The sequence below is a fragment of the Panicum virgatum genome, chromosome 3N, assembly GCF_016808335.1.
Source record: "Panicum virgatum strain AP13 chromosome 3N, P.virgatum_v5, whole genome shotgun sequence".
NCBI lineage: Eukaryota > Viridiplantae > Streptophyta > Magnoliopsida > Poales > Poaceae > Panicum > Panicum virgatum.
Genome location: NC_053147.1, coordinates 61,989,486 through 62,010,734, shown reverse-complemented (window position 1 = coordinate 62,010,734; position 21,249 = coordinate 61,989,486). Strand labels below are relative to the sequence as shown.

General features: G+C 49.0%; 1 protein-coding gene and 1 non-coding gene across 2 annotated transcripts; both read left to right on the top strand.

Moving 5' to 3' along the window:
• The first annotated feature begins 23 nt into the window (after positions 1 to 23).
• TRNAK-CUU lies at positions 24 to 96 on the top strand. Its single transcript has one exon. It is a non-coding gene; the product is annotated as a tRNA-Lys (tRNA).
• A 6,293-nt stretch (positions 97 to 6,389) lies between these two features.
• LOC120663692 (acyl transferase 15-like) lies at positions 6,390 to 7,956 on the top strand. Its single transcript, XM_039942586.1, has one exon. The coding sequence runs from the start codon at positions 6,443 to 6,445 to the stop codon at positions 7,757 to 7,759; it is 1,317 nt and encodes a 438-aa protein (XP_039798520.1). The 5' UTR covers positions 6,390 to 6,442; the 3' UTR covers positions 7,760 to 7,956.
• The last annotated feature ends 13,293 nt before the right edge of the window (positions 7,957 to 21,249 follow it).

Sequence of the window (21,249 nt, the reverse complement as noted above, 5' to 3'; positions counted from 1 at the left end):
CGTCAGGTCACTTATAAAATGAAGCCCGTCTAGCTCAGTCGGTAGAGCGCAAGGCTCTTAACCTTGTGGTCGTGGGTTCGAGCCCCACGGTGGGCGTTTTTTTATTTTTTTAGTCACCAACTGTTTGCAACAGAACACCGCCGTTGCCAGGATTGTTTCTTTGGGGTCTATGATGAACAGACGAACGAAGGAATCAAGCTACAAATCCTACCATGTTCCTGCACAATCATCTAGCTTCATCTTCACATCTTGTACCGTGTCTCTCTGTTTATCTATCCGCTAATACTGCATTGCCGCTGATTCGCTTCCGAGTAGCTAAGCTGAGTAGCCTAGTTGGGCGTCCGGCCGGCCGCCGGCAGTTGACCCTGACCTATCCAATGCCTATTTGTTCATGACTCAAAGACCAAAGAAGAGTTCACGTGAAGAGAAAATGCAGTTACTTCATCCTCGTTTAACACGTACGGCTTAGCCTCTTAATTACGGGATTTGGCCGCCGGGATCCGCTGCGCACGGGAACGAGGAACGTTGTAGGCGCACGGGGGTGTAAGCGAATAAAAAAAGAAGCGATGGAACAGTGGATACGATTGGTGCCGCGTTCTTTTCACTCTCGAGGCGAGTTGTGCGACGTCATAACTGCAGCACTGATCAACGAAGCGTTTTGCACCTTAATGACCCGTGGAAAACCAGAATGGGCCTTGGATAGTTGAATTTTTTTCATTTTCCTAATGGGCCTTGGATAGTTGAATGGAGAGAGTATGATACACCACATGATGTTTCCGAAGTCAGAAACTGACGCCATCTTAAACCATGCATCTTCCAGACAAACAAGACAGCCCGTGTCGTTTCACTAGCTAGTCGCCAACTTCCAAACAACAAGCCATGGCTTAGGATACTTGTCTTCATGACTTCATCACCCCCCGCGTCTCTGAGGCCCCCGCGTCGTCTCCTTCAGAGGCAACCCAGGCGGCGCCCCGCACCCTCCGCCACCGCCACCCCCTCTCAGCCTCCTCACCGCCTCGCTGCCGCTGGAGCAGGGCACCGGAAGCCCGTGTGCCCGCTAGGATGGCGGCGGCGGGGCTTTCTCACGTCGGCCCGAGTTGCCCCCGCTCCGGCCGACGGCTCGCCAGCGCCGGGCATGGAGACGGCGGATCCGGCGTTCTAGGGGCCGGATCCGGTGCCCCCGGGGGCGGATCTATGCGGAGCGGCTGCCTGCGGGGGTCTTGTGCGGCGCGCTCACGGCGACATGTCTGGGCTTGTCGGGGGTCGTGCAGGTGGCGTGGCGGCCAGGCATCAGGGCGGGGGCCGGGGCTGGTGCCCAGGCGGCTAGGGCTGCCGCCCACAAGGCGGGGGTGGCGGAGCCCTGACAGTAGGTCATCGGAGACGGCGGCGGCGGCTTGTGCCGACGGCCAGCGGCGGTGTTACACGTCAGGTGGAGTCTGGCCCGGCTTTGCGTGCTTCTTTGTCGGAGGGGGTGGCGGCCGGCGCAGCTTTGCGGCTGCCGCGGGCAGCCAGCGCGTCGACGCCCGTCTGATGGTGCTTCCGTGGGGCAGCGGGACACGGCGTTGAAGGTGTTGGATGGTGAGGGGGTCGGCTTCTTGGCCCGGCATCTGCGCCTGTGGGTTCTTGGGCGAAAGCTTGAACGATGGCGACGCCGTCAGGTGCCATTTTCCCTGTTGAGGGCATCGTGTTTCCCTTGATGTTGACATCCAAGGGAGAAATCCCAGTCCATTTGGGACGTGCGAGCCATTAGCGTCGCTCCCTTCTTGAAGACATCGTATTTGGATTGTGTTGTGGCTTCGATGTCTCCCTGGACGGATGTTCTTGCTTCCTGGTGCTTTTGGTGTGGGTCTTGCAACGTGAAGTCGGAGCTGCGGCGTGAGTGACGTGGCTCGGCAACGATGACACGCGGCGATCCTCTCTGGAGCTAGGGGTCTACATCCGCAGGGGGCGAGGCGAGGGTTCATGATCAAAAGTCGGAGCTGCTCTTCGCGATGTCGAGCTTGGCAACGATAAGCGGTTGCGGCCGCTTGCTTCGGACCCGTCGGTGGGTGGCTCGTGGGTGGCTCGCCATGGGAAGTCGGAGCTGCATAGCTTGCTCTATACTCGGCAATGATGACCCATGGCGGTACGTCGTGTTTGTGCTCAACCGTGTTACGTTGGGTTGGTTAGCCCCTCGGATGCCTCCTTTCGGCATTTCTTATACATAATTTCTTTCGTCTTAATTGAGCGGCAGAGCTCCTGCCTTTATGTAAAAAAAAACAAGCCATGGCTTAAATCATCTCACAGAACGGAACGGAGGGAGGAATGGACAAGCAAAAATTGCATAAAATTTTGTTCAGTTACATATGAATTTATTCTAGACTAGAAATAATATGTAGAACAAGATATTCAAAATAAATACAATAAGAGATCAGAATTTATTCAGAGTCGAGAATTAATTGCAACAAGAGCCATAACTGAATTCGTCAAAGACTCATATTCACCCTTCTCGTTGTTCGGTCCTGTCCTTCCTAAAAACTTGCAGATTGACGTGGATCACTCGTGCCCGCATTCCTCTCCACCGCGCTGCGTCGTGTTGGTCTCCGCACCCGAGGAGGAGAGAGGGCGGGGACGACGACCTGCACACTCGAGGTCACAGCTAGAGACCTGGCAACGATCTGCGTCGTTGGCCCGTGTTGAGATCTGGACTCTGGAGCCGGTGAGGTATGCGCGCCGGAGATTAGCTCTAGGCGGCGGTCATGTTCGACAGCTGAGTGGAGTGCTGGGCAAGTGGAGTGCGGGTGGGAAAGCACTCGCAGTCTTGCATGTTGCATCTGGAAGGGGACAGTCAGAGGTCAATGGCCAGCTTGGAGAGTTGAGCAGGAGTTGACTTCGCCATTAATTCCACCGTTGATCCCTAGGAATCAAATGTTTAATTCTGGTGTCGGTGGATTTTTTTAAAGAAAAAATATCGTGGAAGGTGGTCTCGTGTATTCGGGGGTTTTTACACACCCATCTAATCAGTAAGCTCACGATCTGTAATTCTTCGTATAGTAGAAGAGATTGGAGTTATCTAGATTGAAAATTAGATAATTGTGCTAGATAGGTTTCGTGGTGATGAAACTCTCCTTATCATATCAACAAAATTGATGATATTTAATGCAATTTTGAGGATCTAAGTACTCCTACATAAAATTCAGACATGTTACTAGTAGTGAGAATGTTTGGAATATTTGCCCAGAGATAATTTTGAGAGCTAATGTTTAGCATTCAAGGGGTAGGCTAATGTTTAGTTCAAGGTGGGCTGTTTGGATGCATGAGATAATTTGGGGCTAATGTGCACACACCCTAATAAATGCACCAACCTCCACCCTCTCTCTACAATTCTCACTTTGGGCTGGTGTTGACCCCAGTGCCGACCGCGCCCTTCCCTCCCTCCCTCCCTCCCTCCCTCCCCCCTCTGTCTCTGTCCACGTCGTAGCTTTGCCCGCCCGCCCGCCCGCCCCCGGGACGAGCCGCCGCCGTCGACCGCCGTGTGGCCGTGGCTGCACCCGCACCGACTGATGGCCCACCTACGAGCTGTGCCACGCTGCATTTACTGTCCGCACACCACAGCCGCCGTCGTTGGCCGTCCGCGCCGCTGCCCCCCCCCCCCATGCAGGAGCGGCGACGGATGTGAGTGCCTGCGCATGGCGGCGGATGCGGCGGCGCGGGTGTCTGCGCAGGGCAGCAGTGCGGGCGCGTGCATGAGGCGGAGCAGGAGCGGGCCCGCAGCTGACCTAAGGGAGGGACGATGCGGGGTGGAGTCGAGAGGGCGATGGGGAACGAATGGATGAGTTAATGTGCCTGGAAACTCACCCTTTCTCGTGAGGCCTACAGAAAATTAGTCTCATTATCACCTCTTGAAGGTGCTAAGGATTTGGATGGGATAATTTTCTTTAGCCCAAAATTATCCTAGCTGTTTGGATACATGATGGATAATTTAGTGCTAAAAGGTGAGGAATAACCATTAGAGCATCTCCACCAGTCTCTCAATAATTCTTTCCCAATAACTGGTATTGGGAGATGTCCCCATAGCAGTTTTAGGATTATTGGGGGAGTTGCTTTTGCAGTCTCCCAATAACATTCTCCCAATCCTAGCTGTTTTAGTATGATAGTATCGGCATATTTTGGATATTTGAATATATAATATATTATATGCGCATGCAACACAGCATGGTGACCATTAATTGCTAGCTTTATCATTCCAACAAAGCATCTCGATCGTGAGTTTGACTTGGATATGATAAGGTTATTAATTATTACATCTTGGAATCGTAAATTAAAGATAGCAGGTACATCTTGTCAACCCTCCCTGAAGATACTACGCATCCCATTCAGATATCAGCGATGCGTGCGCGCAAGGAAATTGGAGAGGTGCATTTGGTTAAATTTAAAATATTTTAACTGAAAGGATTCGGATGCTCCCTGCCTGAGAGGGAGTGGTGAATTAGGCTTTAAAATCTTAACCTAAGGTTGCAACTATAGTTTGCACATAAAATTAAACTATTTCATGCTATCTAGATATGCAAATAAGATTCATCTAGTGTGAAACCCTCATCCCAAAAGAGTTTTGCAACCTATAATCAATTCTGGCTTAATCTACACTAAGAAACTAAAGGTACACAAGTTGCAAGTCAAAAATACAGATCGTAAATAGAGGATGAGAGGAAGCAAACTCTCGACTCAAGTATGTATCCCATGATATCAGTAGGCACAAAATTAAAGTCACCTCTAGTCCACGTTGTTGAAGCACTCAAATGAGAGTATTGCTTCTCGGCAACTAAATCTCTTTCTGGAACCCTTGACTTGCCACAAAAGGTATAGCCATTAAAGTTCATGCCAAGTTCTCCGGTGACCTTGATCCCGCTTTCCATTATGGAGCTTCTTCATGAAGGTTGGGATCTCTACGTCCCAGGCATAAAACCGTCAACGCCCGCTCCACACCAAACCGTAGGGTCGATGATTTGCCGGTGAGGCATAAAGCTCCAAGGGGTCGGCACACCAAGATACTAGGTTGAGCAGCTCTCAATCACAGCACACAATCTCACACACAACCTTGAGCTAGCTTAGCACTCTCACTAACAAAGCATGTGCTAAACCTAAGTGAATGATCAATAAGCTCTTGGAAGGGTTTGGAGAATTTTTCTTCAGTATGAGGGTAGCTTCACACAAACTCTAGCAACCTCAAATGACCTAGGGTAAGGCCTTATATAGGCTAGAGATCCAATCATGGCCGTTACTAGTCGTTATGCCTTTTCTGCACATACCGTCAGTTCAATCGATGAATTGTGACAGTTCAACCGGTCACACTAAGCTCTGAAGTAGCCATTGGACTGCTAACAGATTCTAATGCTGACGTGGATGCACCGACACCTTGCACCATTGCTGTATATGTTTAATCGGTTTTCAAGACTTGAACTCCTGCAGCTTGACATGCTCTCTGGGCAATGGTGAGACCAATGCACCAACGTCTTCAACCTGTATCGCCGGTTTAACCTGTGCCTCTTGGGTTTCTTCAATTGGCTCAACAATGCACCATCCAATGCATCGATGCTCTAGAATTTCACCCAATCATTTTAACCGGTCGCATCTTCTCTGTCGCACCTAAGCATCCGTTGCTCAGTCCAATACACCAACGTGTTCATATTTTATGCCGTCTGTTTAACCAGTACTTCAAATTCTGCTTCCACTTGTCCAACTTCTCGCGACTGTTATTTGGACACTTCAAATAAATTCTATATATGTTTTTTCACTGTGATTTGGATGTCTTAATAATGAATTGAACACTTTGCCTATTGATTAGAATTCATCCATGAGACCTAGATATCCTACAAATTTGAGCTCACAAACTTGTTAGTTCCATTGACATTGATTATGTTGTCACACAATTATCAAAATCACAAATAATGATCTAATGAGATCATGTTCCTTACGCTAACTCTTCAAAAAAGTTAGAACGACTTACAGTCTAAAACGGAGAGAGTATTGGATTGAAAGTACATGGATAGGCGAGCGGCCACTTTTATAAATAAAAAATGGAACAAAACACAGTGCGTGATCGGCATGGTTTCTATTGTAGAAATACGTAATGTATAGGAGTAGGACTCTAGTATCCTAACTGGACTCCTATGTTTCCTACCGTACCTGATATGGTCTTTTACTCATACCTGTCACTATATAATGAAGTACCCGGCGCCCCTTGAGGGTCAAGCCGTTCCATTGTATCTTACATCTATATTTCCCATCATTATGGATCTCGGTGATTGTAAATTCAGATACAATAAGGCCGTGTCAGCTTGATCACATGTGGAGTCCCATCTATATAAGCAAGTGAACTGAAGGATAAGATGCACATGCACTCAATTGGCTCGAGCATCACGACACCTACACGCACAGTCTCACAGACAATAACTTTGTAATAATGAGTGTTGCGGTGAGGAAGTCCTCGTCGGCAATTATCAGGCCACCGGAGTCAATGACGACGACGACGAGTGGTGCTGATGCCATAAAGCTCACAACTATGGACAGGGGTTTTGTCATGATTCCTCCATTCACAGTGTTGCTCGTGTTTGAGCATCTGAGCCATGAGGCCGTTGAGGGCGTAAGGAGGGCGCTGTCCCAGGCACTTGTCCACTACTACCCGTTTGCTGGTCGCATTTCTTCATCAGGAGCCGGAGACGATGGATTCAGCATCCGGTGCACCGGCGAGGGTGTGGAATTCGTCACCGGATCAGTCGACTGCGGCTTGACGGAAGCGAAGATCTTTGGCGAACTGTCCAGCGCGAAGACCCTCCTCGACGAGCTCGCCGTCTTCTACCCGGTTGGGAGCTACGGCTCCGACGACCCTCTGCTGTCCGTGCAGGTGACCGAGTTCTCTTGCGGTGGGGTCGTCCTCGGGGCGACATGGAACCACGCCGTCGCCGACGGCCCTGGGATCGCCCAGTTCCTGGCCGCTGTCGGCGAGCTCGCCCGTGGGCTGCCGTCACCGTTGATCCTTCCAGCCAGGTACGACGACGCGGTCTCCCGCCTCCCTCCGCTGTCGAATCCGATAGTGCATGACGTGTTGGCGTGCCCCGAGTCACCGGACATGGAGCTTGTCGTCTCCCTCGAGGTCATGGTCCCCTCAGCCCTGATCGACCGCGTCAAGGCAGAGTACCGAAGCTGCTCCGACGACAACGGCCGGCCGTGCACGACGTTCGAGGCCGTCCTCGCCATCCTGTGGCGGTCCCGCGTCCGCGCCACCATGCCCGCCAGCTCGGAGACGACCCCGGTTCTTCTCACCTTCGCCACCGACATGCGCGGGTGCGTGGGCGCCAGAGCCGGCTACTACGGCAACTGCATCGCCAACCAGCCGATCGCGGCAACAAGCGGCGCGGTGGCAAGCGCGAGCCTCGTGGACCTCGTCGGGATGGTCAAGCGCGCCAAGGCCCGGCTGCCGGACAAGCTCAAGGAGGAGCATGGGAGCGGCAGCGCCCAGCAAAGGTTATTTGCTGGGGGGCGGCGGTACAACATGCTGCACGTGTCGTCATGGAGGAACATCGGCTTCGAAGGGGTCGACTTGGGGGGCGAGCCGCCGGCGAGGGTGATGTACCATTCGCGGTGGGGCGGGCCGCCGCCGTTTCCGATCAGCATGGTGTACCCGCCGTGCAGGGGGAAGGACGGGGTCAACGTGCTGTTGGTCGCGGTGAAGGAGGAGCATGCAGAGGCGTTCCTTGGCGAACTGGAAAGGCACACATGAGGAGGTGTTCCAACCCGGCCGGGTAATGGCGGCAGGTCCGACGAGCACTTCGATTGCCTACAGGTGTTCGGCCTCCGCCCCGACCTCTTCGCCGGCCGCCTCCACTTGGCACAATCGAGAAAGTTTGTTTTTTACCAAATTATATTTGGATTTGGTATTAATAATAATAATAATATAGCTCTAAAATATTTGTGGCACGTGCAGGCTAGTGATGCTGAACCTATACTCTCAAGTACTCTCTTCATTTCAAAATGTAGGGTGTTTTATTTTTTCGGATTGATTCAGCTAATTTACAACCGGCCATAATATAGCTTTCCATATGGCCTATCCATTTGTAGAAGGTTTATTATCCTATCTCTTTCCTATTTTAGTAATCTCAACCTGGTTCGCCTAACTGAGCCTGGAAAATTCTATTATTGGCTTCCGAGCTCTTGCCCCCGCGTCGTCCCAGGGGCGACTCGGGCGGCGTCGCCCCTCTCGCCCAGGCGCCTGCCCCATCCTCCCCAACTCGCCGCCGCCGGAGCTCGCCGGTGGAAGCCCTCTCGGCCGCAATGAGGGCGGCGGCGGGCGCACTGCACCCCTCCCTTGCCTCTCCCACGAACTCTTCCGCCCCTCCCCTCCTTTTTCCCTGCCGGAGTTGCGCTCGAAGCTGGTGGCTGCCGCCGTTCCCCTACGCTGGCGTCCAGATCCGCCCCCGGCAAGCCCGGATCCAACGCTTCCCGTCCCGGTGAGGCCTGCCCTTTGTGGATCCGCTTGGGGGGTGGTGCCTGTCCTACGGCGGTGCCGAGCTCGGGTACGCTCGGGCTCGGGCGCTTGAGGGCCTGTGCGGGCGCGGGGGGCGCTGCTGCGCCGCGGCGCTCGGCCGCGTGCAGGAGCACCTGGTGCCCACTCCTCCACGGCAACTTCGGTGAGCAGTGGACCTCCCATTCGTGCTTGACCCCTATGGCCGGATCCGGCCTCTCGGGGGTCTGATCTGCCATCAACGGGGAGGTCCAGGCCTGCGTGTGCGCCGGGGCTCGGGAGCTGCTGCTGATCCGGCACCTCCAGGGCCGTCCTGGCCTGCCCCCCCCCCCCCCCCCCCGCAGATCTGCTGGGGGCACGATGGACAGCGCGGCTCGCGGCACGGTGTCCCCGGACCTGCGTGTGCCGGGTCTGGGGGCGCGATGGCCGGCGCGGCTCGGGGGCTCGTCCGGGCTGTGTATCCGCCGCCGCCGGCGTGCTGGCCTGGATCCGTCGCCCCTAGTGGCATCCGACGCGCCGGTGCGGATAGGCAACGGCTGCTTCCGGTTGGTCGCGGCTGGTGCCTGTGCCGGCGGCGACGCCCTGGTCGGAGGGGGTGCACGACACAGCTGTGCGGCTGCCGCATGCAGCCGGCGCGTCGATGCCCTCTTCTGCAGTGTGCCTCGCTGCAACGCGCGCACACGTGCGGTTCTTCAGCAAACAGCAGTCAATTCTTGTTGCGGTCAGTGTGATCTTGGTGATTGATGGGTGCTGGGCGAAAGCTTTGCCCGGTGTAATGCCGGTGCCGGTGGCGGTGATGTCCTTGGGCTTCACATTCCTTCCTGGAGGCGCCGCCGCAGATCCCCTCAGCCAATTTCCATTATGAGGAATTCTGGGTGAAAATACATTCCGATCTTCCTGTCTAGCGGTGGCGGCGTCGGTTCAACGTCATTCCCTTGGTGAAGGCATCGCTTTGGAAGATCCCCTCATGCCGCCGTTCACGATGCCGCTCGCACATTCTTTTGGAACTGCCGGTTTAGGCACCGCTTCTTCGAAGGTCTATGCTCTATCTCCTCCTGACTCTTCATTGACGAGGTGAGCACTCGCTGCTGGCTGCCATCGTGGTCCGGTGAATGTCCTCCTCTGGCGCCTCTGCTTCGTCGGCGTTCTTCTTGGTGGCGCCAGTAAATCAATTGCCGGGTGGTGTTTCCACCGCTACTGTCATTCCCCTTCATGGGTTCCTCCCCTTGGATGGCGTCGGATGGCTGTACGTGGAGCCCGGATGTGCTGTAGGTGTCGCCATCAACTTCAAAGGAGACCGTCGTGTCCGGTAAAACTGTGGTTTGCATGTCCTTCACCTCTCTTAGTCCCCATTCCATTGGGTGGTCCCTCAGATGGAGGGCGAAAGTGGAGCGGCGTAGCTCCGAGGAGCGGTGTGGGGATGCATTGGTCATAGTGTAGCCGGCAAGTATGTTGTTCGGTGGTGGCGTAAAATCGGCGATCGGTGGAAATCGGCTTGTGACATGACTCTTCTGTGGTTAGTTAGCGAGTTGCGTATCTCTTATCGTTGTATCTTGGTGTTGGTGTTCTCTTCTCTCCCTGGTTTTTCCCCAATATGCTGAAATTGTAATGTGTGATTTTGGCTGCCAAAAGCCCTATCAATGAAATTATTCAGGTGGGGATTCTCTCCCCCCCCCGGTGACCGTCAAAAAAAAAAATAATCTCAACCTACACCTCCTTTCCCCCACATTTCAACCCTGCGGGCCCACAATTTCAGTTTTGGTCCAGGGATACATCAACGAAGCAAACAAGGTAGGTATGTACAAATTTGCTGCCGCCACAAAAACGAAAGCAAATCTGCCCTCGCCTCCCGGGAAAGCGCTAATTTACGGTCGCCCGTAAATCGGGTTCCGTACGGTCGATTCGCTCAGTCCGGCCAATTGCTTTGCATGTTGAGTTGATGTGTCCGATCCCGCTTGTTTCCAGAGTGCTATACGCTCACGTTATGTCACCTTGTCTCCTTTCAAAAAACAAACTGCTGTGACATATTTATATACTACAAAAAAATAGACTAACCTATATACAAAAAAAATAATCAACCTTATACAAACAATTCTGAACAAAGTTTTGAGGAAAAAATAAAAGGGAAATAATTGAAAGAAAAAACTCTAAACAGAAAGATTTCGTAAACTTTGGACTGGAATATTTTGTGATCAATGAATTTTGGAAAGAAAAGTCATGATGCAAAATTTTTGTACAAGCAAAAATTTAGGAGCCAAAAAAGTTCAGCAAAAGATTCTAAGAAGAAAATTTAGAGAAAAGTTTTCCACACAAAACATCAGGAATAAAAGTAAAAAAAGCAAAAAAGTTGAAGTCAAAAAATAGAACATAAAAAAGTTGAAGACAAAAATAAAACACATAAAAAAATAGAAAGAAAAAAGAATGTGAAATTGGAGCCTAAAGAGCTTGGGCGGCCCAGGGGCCCCGGCCCATGTGGATGCGCAGTATTAGAAGCGACGGCGAACAAAACGATGAAAAATAAAAAGATCAAACTGTAGAAAGACAAGAGGATTTAACGTGGAAAACCCCTCCAATGCGAAGGGTAAAAACCACGGGCGCCAGCCAGCAAGAACTTCACTATATCGGGTGTTTGTGTACAACGCCTAGCGGCGGCTTACAAGAAGAATAATAGGATTGATATTCTCCGGTGAAGCCTATGTGTTAGATATATAGGAGAGTCACGTGGTCTCCTCAACTTCTACTAGCAATGTGGGATTAAAAGTTTGCACCACATGGGCCTTAATGGGCTAACCCTAAATTCCAACAATCTCCCATCAGAATTTGGATCACAATGTAACATACTCCACCTTGAGACAAATTCCTTCTTGTAGCATATCAAAATCATCACCTGAACACAACAAAGAACAGAACTTCTGGTGCCAAATAACCTCTTGGGCTAAACTGTCAAACCAACTAAGCTTGAGCAAAGCTCAAACTTAGCTACTGGAACTGGTTTAGTCATCATATCAGCTGGATTATCATGAGTACTGATCTTGCATACCTTCAATTTATCTTGTGAAATAACATCACGAACATAATGGTACTTGACATCAATATGCTTTGTATTTTCATGAAACATCTGATCTTTAGTGAGGCAAATAGCACTTTGACTGTCACAGAATAGATCAATGCAAGAATCAACTCCACACAGCTCAGCAAACAAACCTTTCAGCCAAACTGACTCCTTGCACGCTTCAGCAATAGCCATATATTCTGCTTCTGTGGTAGACATAACAACAACAGGCTGCAAAGTAGCCTTCCAACTCACAGCACAACTGCTAACAGTGAACACATAACCTGTGAGTGACCTGCGCCTATCCAAATCAGCAGCATAATCTGAATCCACATAACCAATGAGTCCCTGATCAGTTCTCCCAAACTTCAAACAAGAATCTGTTGTTCCTCTGAGGTACCTGAAAATCCACTGAACTGCCTTCCAGTGTTCTTTACCAGGATTAGACATGTATCTGCTAACCAAACTCATAGCATATGATAAATCTGGGCGAGAGCAAACCATGGCATACATCAAAGAACCAACAGCACTAGAATATGGGACTTTTGACATGTATTCAACATCCTCCTCAGAACTAGGGCACTAAGCAGCTGACAATTTAAAGTGAGGTGCAATAGGAGTACTAACTGGCTTTGAATCATGCATATTGAAATGCTGAAGAATCTTGTTAATGTAATTATGCTGATTAAGAAATAATAAACCAGATTTTCTGTCTCTAGTAATCTCCATACCTAGAATTTTCTTAGCAACACCAAGATCCTTCATATCAAATTCACTACTCAACAATTTCTTTACTATAGTGTTTTTTCTTTTTTGCTCTTGGCAGCAATAAACATGTCATCAACATATAACAGCAAGTATATAGGTGATTCCTCAACAATCTTAATGTAAACACAGCTATCATATTCAGATCTTTTAAAACCATGTAACAACATAAATGAATCAAACCTCTTATACCACTGACGAGGAGACTGTTTCAAACCATACAAGGACTTCTTTAATTTGCAAACATAATTCTCTTTGCTTGGCACTATGAATTGAATCATTCTGGCTGATCCATGTAAATTTCCTCCTCAAGCTCTCCATGCAAAAATGCAGTCTTTACATCTAACTGCTCAAGCTCAAGATCATGCATAGCAACAATACTAAAGAAAGTCCGAATTGAGCTATGCTTCACAACTGGAGAGAACACATCATTATAGTCAACACCAGGAATCTGACTGAAACCCTTTGCAACTAACCTTGCCTTAAATCTTGGAGGCTCACTAGAAAACAAACCCTCCTTTCTCTTGAAGACCCATTTGCAGCGAACAGTCTTCTTTTTCTCAGGCAAGCTTACAATCTCCCATGTGCCATTCTTCTCAAGAGACTGCATCTCCTCCTGCATAGCTGAGATCCACTTCTCCTTATCAACAGAATCAATGGCTTCAGAATATATTGCTGGCTCACTAGAATCCTCCACCTGTTCAGCACAACTCAAAGCATAACAAGTCAGATTACACTCCTCAATTAAACGGTTTGGAGGTCCACAACTCCTCTTTGATCTGCGAAGAGCAATAGGTAAATCTACATCCTCCTCATGCTGCAAATCAGACTGTGAAACTAGAGGTGAGTGCTGAACAGTATCAGGAACACTATCTGAAACATCACTACCAACAACTTCATTTTCCTGGTCATCCATAAGCTCCACCTGCACACTAACATGTGACTGCAATTTCTCAACTAAAGCATCATCTGTGGACAAACTGTCAGTAAACATCACAGATTCATTGAAAACAACACTTCTGCTCATGAAAGTCTTTCTAGTTTCAGGATTTCACAATTTATATCCTTTGACTCCCGAACCATAACCAAGAAACAGACATTTAATAGCTCTAGGCTCTAATTTTCCATTATCAACATGAGCATAAGCAGTGCAGCCAAAAACTCTCAAGTGTGAATAATCTGCAGGTGTACCAGACCATACCTCAATATGAGTCTTCTTGTTGAGTGGAATAGAAGGCGATCTGTTGATCAAAAACATGCTGTATTAGCAGCCTCAGCCCAAAAACGCTTGTTCATATGGGCATTGGACAGCATGCAACGAGCCTTCGAGATGATAGTCCTGTTCATATGCTCGGCCACACCATTCTGCTGAGGAGTGTATGATATGGTGTGATGCCTAACAATGGCTTCTTTTCTGCAATAATCATCAAAAGCATCCGAACAGAACTCTCCACCTTTATCAGTTCGAAGCACCTTGACCTTCTTCTCAGTTTGCCTTTCTATCATAACTTTCCATTCTATAAAAGCAGCAAAAGTATCATATTTGCTTTTCAGAAAATAAGGCCAGACTCTTCTAGAGTAATCATCAATAATGGTAAGCATATAACGAGTACCACCATATGAAGGCTTACGTGAAGGACCCCACAAATCAGCATGAACATAATCAAGTGTATCTTTTGTGGTATGAACAGAGGTATTGAATTTGACCCTCTTATGCTTACCAAATACACAATGCTCACAGAACTTCTTGCCACTCAGAATGCAGCCATCCAGCAGGTTTCTCTTCATCAATTCTGCCATACCGAGTTCACTCATGTGTCCAAGACGCATATGCCAAAGATCAGTCTTACTAGGTTCAGCATTAGCAACATTAGCAGCAGAAACAGAACCATGCAAAGTACAACCTCTGAGAACATATAAATTTGAAGGATTGAGATCACCCAGCAAACATACAAGAGAACCTTTAGATACCTTCACAACTCCACCTGAACCGGTGTATTTGAGTCCTTCTTTATCAAGTGTGCTCAACGAGATCAGATTTCTTTTCATCCCTGGTATGTGCCTTACATTCTTCAGTACGCGAATCATGCCATCATGGGTCTTGATCTGAACAGAGCCAATGCCAATAATCTCACACGGGTTATCATCTCCCATGCGCACAAAATCACCGTTCTGCAATGACTCATAGGAACTGAACCAATCTCTATTAGTGCAGATATGAAAAGAACATGCAGAATCAAGAATCCACTTATCATGACCAGCAACACAACCAGCAAAGACAACCAAACAATCTGACTCAGAGTTTTCACCAGCAGAAGCAACACTAGCCTTACCATCAGATTTATTTTTCTTCTTCTCCTTATTCTGCAATTTCCAGCAATCCTCAATCATATGAGATTTCTTCTTGCAATACTTATAGAATTTCTTCTTGGGACATTTGGACTGGGAGCGGCCTCTACCGTCATTGCTCTTGCCACGATCGTTGTTATCACTGGAGGATCTTTGCTCTGATCTGCCTCTGACATGCAAAGCGTCGCCCCTAGAGGACGAGCCATCTGTCTGCACCATGCCTTTCATCTTCTCCTTAGACTGGAGTGCCTCACAAACTTCCGCAAGGGTTAGTTCATCACGGCTTAATAGTATGGTGTCACGGAAACTTGCATAAGAACTTGGCAAAGAGCATAATAAAAGAAGACCTAAGTCCTCATCTTCATACTTAACCTCCATCGACCCTATGTCAGCAACGATCTCCTTGAAGACAGATAGGTGACCCATCACCGAATCACCTTCCTGCATCTTAAGCGTGTACAACTTCAACTTCATATGCAATTTACTGTGCAATTTACTGGTAAGATCCTTCGACATGCAGATCGATTCCAGTTTTAGCCACAATTCTGCTGCAGTCTTTTCCTGCAGCACTTCTTGTAGAATATCATTAGATAGATGAAGCTGAATAAGAGAAAGAGCCTTACGGTCCTTGCGCTTCTCCTCATCGGTCCACTCATCCTTCTTTTTCTTCCCGAATTTTTCCAGCGCCTCATCAAGATCATTGGTTTGCGCCAGAATAGCTCTCATCTTGATTTGCCACAGCGAGAACCTTGTCTTGTAGTCCAACATCGGTAGATCATACTTCATCTACGCCATCACGAAACCCTAACTTGAAACCACGGCTCTGGTACCACTTGTTAGAAGTGACGGCGAACAAAACGATGAAAAATAGAAAGATCAAACCGTAGAAAGACACGAGGATTTAACGTGGAAAACCCCTCCAATGCGAAGGGTAAAAACCACGGGCGCCAGCCAGCAAGAACTTCACTATATCGGGTGTTTGTGTACAACGCCTAGCGGCGGTTTACAAGAGGAATAATAGGATTGATATTCTCCGGTGAAGCCTATGGGTTAGATATATAGGAGAGTCACGTGGTCTCCTCAACTTCTACTAGCAATGTGGGATTAAAAGTTTGCACCACATGAGCCTTAATGGGCCAAGCCTAAATTCCAACAATCTCCCATCAGAATTTGAATCACAATATAACACGCAGCGCGCGTCGAACCGCAAAATCAGTATGCCCCCCCACCCACCCACACACACACCGGGGCAAACACAAAACCGAGTTGCTCATACGAAATATGCACCGCCCTTCCTCCTTTTTTGATGGATACCTGCAAAAATTAAATTGATTAGCGGATTTATAGTGGTGGAAAAACAATGTGGCATGAGATATTAAACTGCCTAAATACTTGCATTGTTCTACTTAGTTGTTAACACATTGTTCCCTAGATACATATATTGAGTTGCATATCCAAACAATCACAAGAATTTCCCAGATAAATGCACCGAGTTTGTCATATTGTAACACACTATTGTTTGGATAAATAAAGTGAGTTGCCTGTGGGAAAAACTAAAAAAAAATCTTCTACTATTTGACAAAAATGACTACTGTAAAAACCTGAAATGCTTATGATGATGAACCCGCCTTGCCCTGATCCCATATACGGGGTGCGGTTGCCTCTGCTCCGCACGCGCCGCCGCGTGCTCGCCCATGCTCCGCCTGTGCTCACTCCGCCCACCCCACCCACGCTGCTCCGCCCTCATCCGCCTCCCAGTGCTACCGTGGCCTCGCGCTCCACGTGCAGCAAGGTAGGGGAGGGGCCCTGCGCGCCACCCGCGGCCCCATCCCCACACGCCGCCACGTCTGCGTCACCAGCGCCGCCGTGGACCGCGCACCGCGCTGCAGGGGAGGTGCAGCAGGGAGAGGACGTGAGGATGCAGCAGCATGGAGGAAGGAGGGTAGGAAGCTGCAGCGAGGAGAGGAGGGGCAGCACTGCACCGCCGTGTCCCCGCACGTGAGCTCGAGCCGCCACAGTGAGAGGAGGCGGGGAGAGGTGGGTCCGCGCCAACGCATCCCCATGTGTGAGATCGCGTTCTGCGCTGTGCTGCCGTGGAGCTAGAAGGGGAGGGGATTGCGGCATGAGAGGAGTGGGGGGGGGGATCACTTCGATCGGCATGGAGTATGGGAAGAGGGAAGGAGACTATGCAACACCTTGAATTTGGAAGAGAGCTTGTGGAGGGAGAAAGAAGAAATTGATGGAGAGAGCAACGAAATGGACAAGGATAAGGATGATGTTGAGTTGTGATCCAAATACGGATGATCCAAACACGCCCCCGCCAGGGAGCAGGCCGGCACCAGGTTGCTCCAAGGCTGTTTTGCAATTTATTTTCGATTGTAGAACTAGGATTGGGTATTTATTCCTTGCTCTCTTGTATAAGCTAGCTAGTTAATTAGTTTATATGTTTCATTTTCTTGACTTGTTTTACTCAATACTTTCATGTTTAGACTAGTGAATTAATAATACTTGCTTTTGCGAATCCTTGTTAGCCTTTACATGCATAAGTAACGTGTTGATTATTTCTTGTAGCTAGTCTTTGCATGCTTAGTCAAGTAAGCTCAAAATGGTTTTGCAATAATTAGATCTAGTCTTTTTGGTGAGACTCTAGATCGGCTTTTAAGTTAAGCTTTATTTCTGTTTAATACTGAGCTTTGTTAATTATTGTTGAATCATTACCTGCTTAGTTGGGAAAGCTCTTTTGCAAATCATTTTGAAAAAGCTTTTTTGGCACTTTGGTAAATCGTTGCTTCCGCTTTGTATCGTGCCTTGCTTGAGTAGATTGCTTTTCGCTTGCTTCCTCTTTGCGTTGAGTTTTTCCTAACCGTTTCTAGGGTGGGCTCCTCACGAGTTGCCTTGTATCACCTTAGCGGTTAGAGAACAGACGTGTTGGGTTGAATTTGAGATATATGTCTTGTTCTCATTGAGAAGAATTTTTGTTAAAGACTCGCTTTCATCCTCTCTGGTTGTTCGGTCCGGTCCTTCCTAAAAACTTGGAGGTTGACCTAACGATTCCTAAAAACTTGGAGATTGACCTAAGGATCGCATTCCTCTCCGGGGAGCTATGCTATGTTGGTCTCTGTACCCGAGGAGGAGAGAGGGCAGGGACAACGTGAGGCGCCAAGGACGGGGACGACTTAGCCTGCTAATGGTTTGGGTTGAAATGTGTTTTATGGATTGAGTTTCGATGTGGAGTGTATTTGGATGGGTTAAAATGGATTATATTAGATAATGGGATGGAGTGGAGCGTGTTCTATATAAATGAGGGTTGGAATGGGTTGGGGACTTGAAATAGATGCTTTGTGCAAAACTGTGACTATATATAAATGTCGGTGTTAAGAGTCAGACCTTAAATTAAAAACCTTATGTTCACACTATAAAATTTCATCGAAATTGATTGAAATTTGTTGGAGATGACCAGTATGACTGGCAGTTACTCTGTGCAAAGCAGTGTGGCTAGAACTATAGGTGAGCCCCACATCAAGAGTCAGATCGTAGAAATAAAACATCGCGTTCATACTATGAAATTTCATCAAAATCAATTGAAATTTTGTTGGAGATGACTCAGTATGACTGACAGCTATTCTGTACGAAGCAGTGTGGTTAGAACTATACGTGGGCCCCACATCAAAAGTCGGACCCTAGAAATAAAACCTCGCGTTCACACTATAAAATGTTATCGAAATTGACTGAAATTTGTTGGAGATGATTCAGTATGACTAGCAGCTACTCTGTGCAAAACAGTGTTGTTAGACCTACACATGGGTCCCACATCGAAAGTCGGATCCTAGAATTAAAATCTCGTGTTCACTCCTTAAAATTTTAGCAAACCTGAGTGACATTTGTTGGAGATACCTTGTAATGATTGTCAGCTACTTTGTATAGATTGGTATACATGAATTTATATATGGCACCTCATATCGGAAGCAATATATTAAAACTAGTTGGAGAGAATTTGATCTAATAGTTTGAAACTGGTTTGAAGATTTGGGTTGAACTATTACTTTGGTTTGCTTTGGGAGAAAAGAGCAAGTAATTTGGGTTGGTTTAGATGGAATAGCAAATGGGTGGAGTTTGTTTGGTTTCTAAAGTGTGTTAATAATAAAATAGTTTGATTTGGTTTTGGTTTGAATTCCAAACCTCCTGCTAGGGACGACGACCTAGCCAGGTGAGGCGCCAAGGGCGGAGCTATGTTTAATAATTGATGTTAGCTGACGTTGTGGATTTTGTGCAAAATCAGTGAGCAATTACTATTTTGTATTGTTCATATGTGGATCTGAAAGCGATGTGACAGAGAGAAAATTTTGGTGGCTTCATCCGCTAGCTCCGCCCTGGGCAGGCACTCGCTGTCTCCATCGACGCCTGCACGAAAGTTCAGCCGGATGTGGCGCGATCCGAGGAGTGGAGCCGATGAAAATTTTGGTGGCTTCATCCGCTAGCTCCGCCCTGGTGGGCGTTCTTTTATTTTTTTTGTCACCCGGCTGTTTGCAACAGAACACCGCCGTTGCCATACCCCAGTTCAGAAATCATAGCCCATCCCGCGACCGGAGCAGCACCTCGTCGATTAACACCGCAGCTTACTAATTTAAGACCATCGCCACGAACAGGTTTTGAACCCACACAAGCATGCACGATCCAGCGACATCTATCTCGGATTTGTTTCCTTGGGGTCTATGTGAACAGACGAACGAAGGAATCAAGCTACAAATCCTACCATGTTCCTGCACAATCATGTTCATCTTCACATCTTGTATTGTGTATCTCTGTTTATCTACCAGCTAATACTGCATTGCCGCTGACTCGCTTCCGAGTAGCTAAGCTCAGTAGCCTAGTTGGGCGTCCGGCCGGCAGCTGTCCCTGACCTCGAGCGGCGTCCCTGGCGCCGGCGCGAGGTTTGCCATCCGCACCATGGCCTTGGCGAAGTCGGCGGCGAACGCGGCCCCGTCGCGGGCGTACGTGCGCACCAGCGTGTCCTGGGACCTGCCGTTGAAGAGCTCCTGGTCCGAGTGCACCAGGCCGCGCCGCTCCACCAGGCCGCGGAAGTAGCCAAAGCGCCAAAGCGTCGGGGGTCACCGCGCCCAGCTGCGCCAGCGCGCCGTCCGCGCCGCCGCACGCCCCGCGCAGCTGCACGGCGAAGGTCGCGTTGATCGCCTCGCCGCCGGGCGCGAAATGTGGCGCACCGGGCTCGGCCGACGGTGTGCGCGCCCGACAGGCGCTCGGAACGCGGCGACGAGGGCCGGGAGGCCGGACCCGGGTCCTGGGAGGTTCGCGTTCGCGGCGCCCAGGCGGGCGGTCTCAGGGTTGATCACCTCGGGGAAAAATTTCTCAGAAAAAAACAACAACGAGAAAGCCGATAATCGTGTTTGATAAAAGTTCTCGGTAATTTTTAATCCGTACCCACCTTTTACTCGTAGTCCATTTGTCTTCTCATTTCTATACATTGTGATGTCTTATCTTTCATATTAGATTGTTTGGAGATAATTTAGATTATTTAGTGACGTCTTCTCATTTCTCATTTCCCTGATAAATTTTCGAGAAATCCAAACACGTTTATCATAACTTCCGTTTTTTTTTCTCGTACCGGTAAAATTAACCCTTCATACCCGCCGCAGGGAGTTGCGACTTGCGTTGGGCCCAACACCCTTCCGGCCCGGCGCGTCGTTGAGGCCGAAGTCTATGGCGCGCGCGATTTTTGCGTGACCATCGCAAAAGAAGGCGGCCGGCGCCCCTGTTCATCTTCTTTCTCGAGCAGGGGTGGGGGACGGCCGCCGGCGGGGGTTGCGAGCTAGGAAAGGGTGAGGGTTGGTCGGGGAGGGGTGGTAGGTGGGCGGAGCGGCCGCCGGCGAGGTCGCCGGTGGTCGGGGTGTTGGAGGGCGGCGGCGGCCTTTAGGTTCTGGGTTGTCGGGGCTCCATTGGCCACTGGACCAAGAGGAGGAGATCGGGGGCGGCGGCGGTCCGGCGGTGATGGTGGGTAGGCCGGCGGAGGGCGAGGCGGCGCTCGGGGCCGAACCTCCGGTGGGCGGTGCCTCACTGCTAGAAAACTAGTCATTAGTACCGGGCGGGAACCCTTGGTTAGTACCGGTTCCCTGCCCGGTACCATCCGATCGGTACTAAATGCGCTGGCATTTAGTACCGGTCGGTGTGACCGATACTAAATGACATATTTAGTACCGGTCAAAAACACGAACCGGTACTAAAGATTTTTTCATGAAAAAAAATTAAATTGCTTCTCCAGCTCCTCATCTCTTTCTCTCTCCTCCTGTTTTCTTTCTACCATTGTGCTCCGTCTTTTTCTCTGTTCTTCAAAAACAAGAACAAGAACAGACCTTTGTTCTTCAAGAACAGTGAAAAAGACATAAGCAGTGGCAAGAAAACTGAGAGCAAAAGAAATGGATGAGGAGTCGGAAAAACTTCACTTAGATTATAATATTCAAACAAAATTATGAAGATCTATAATTATAAGAAAAAGTATACAACACGATATCACCAAAGAAAAGATTCAACATTCTGAGAATGCAAAAAAAAAATCATGGGCCTGCTGGGA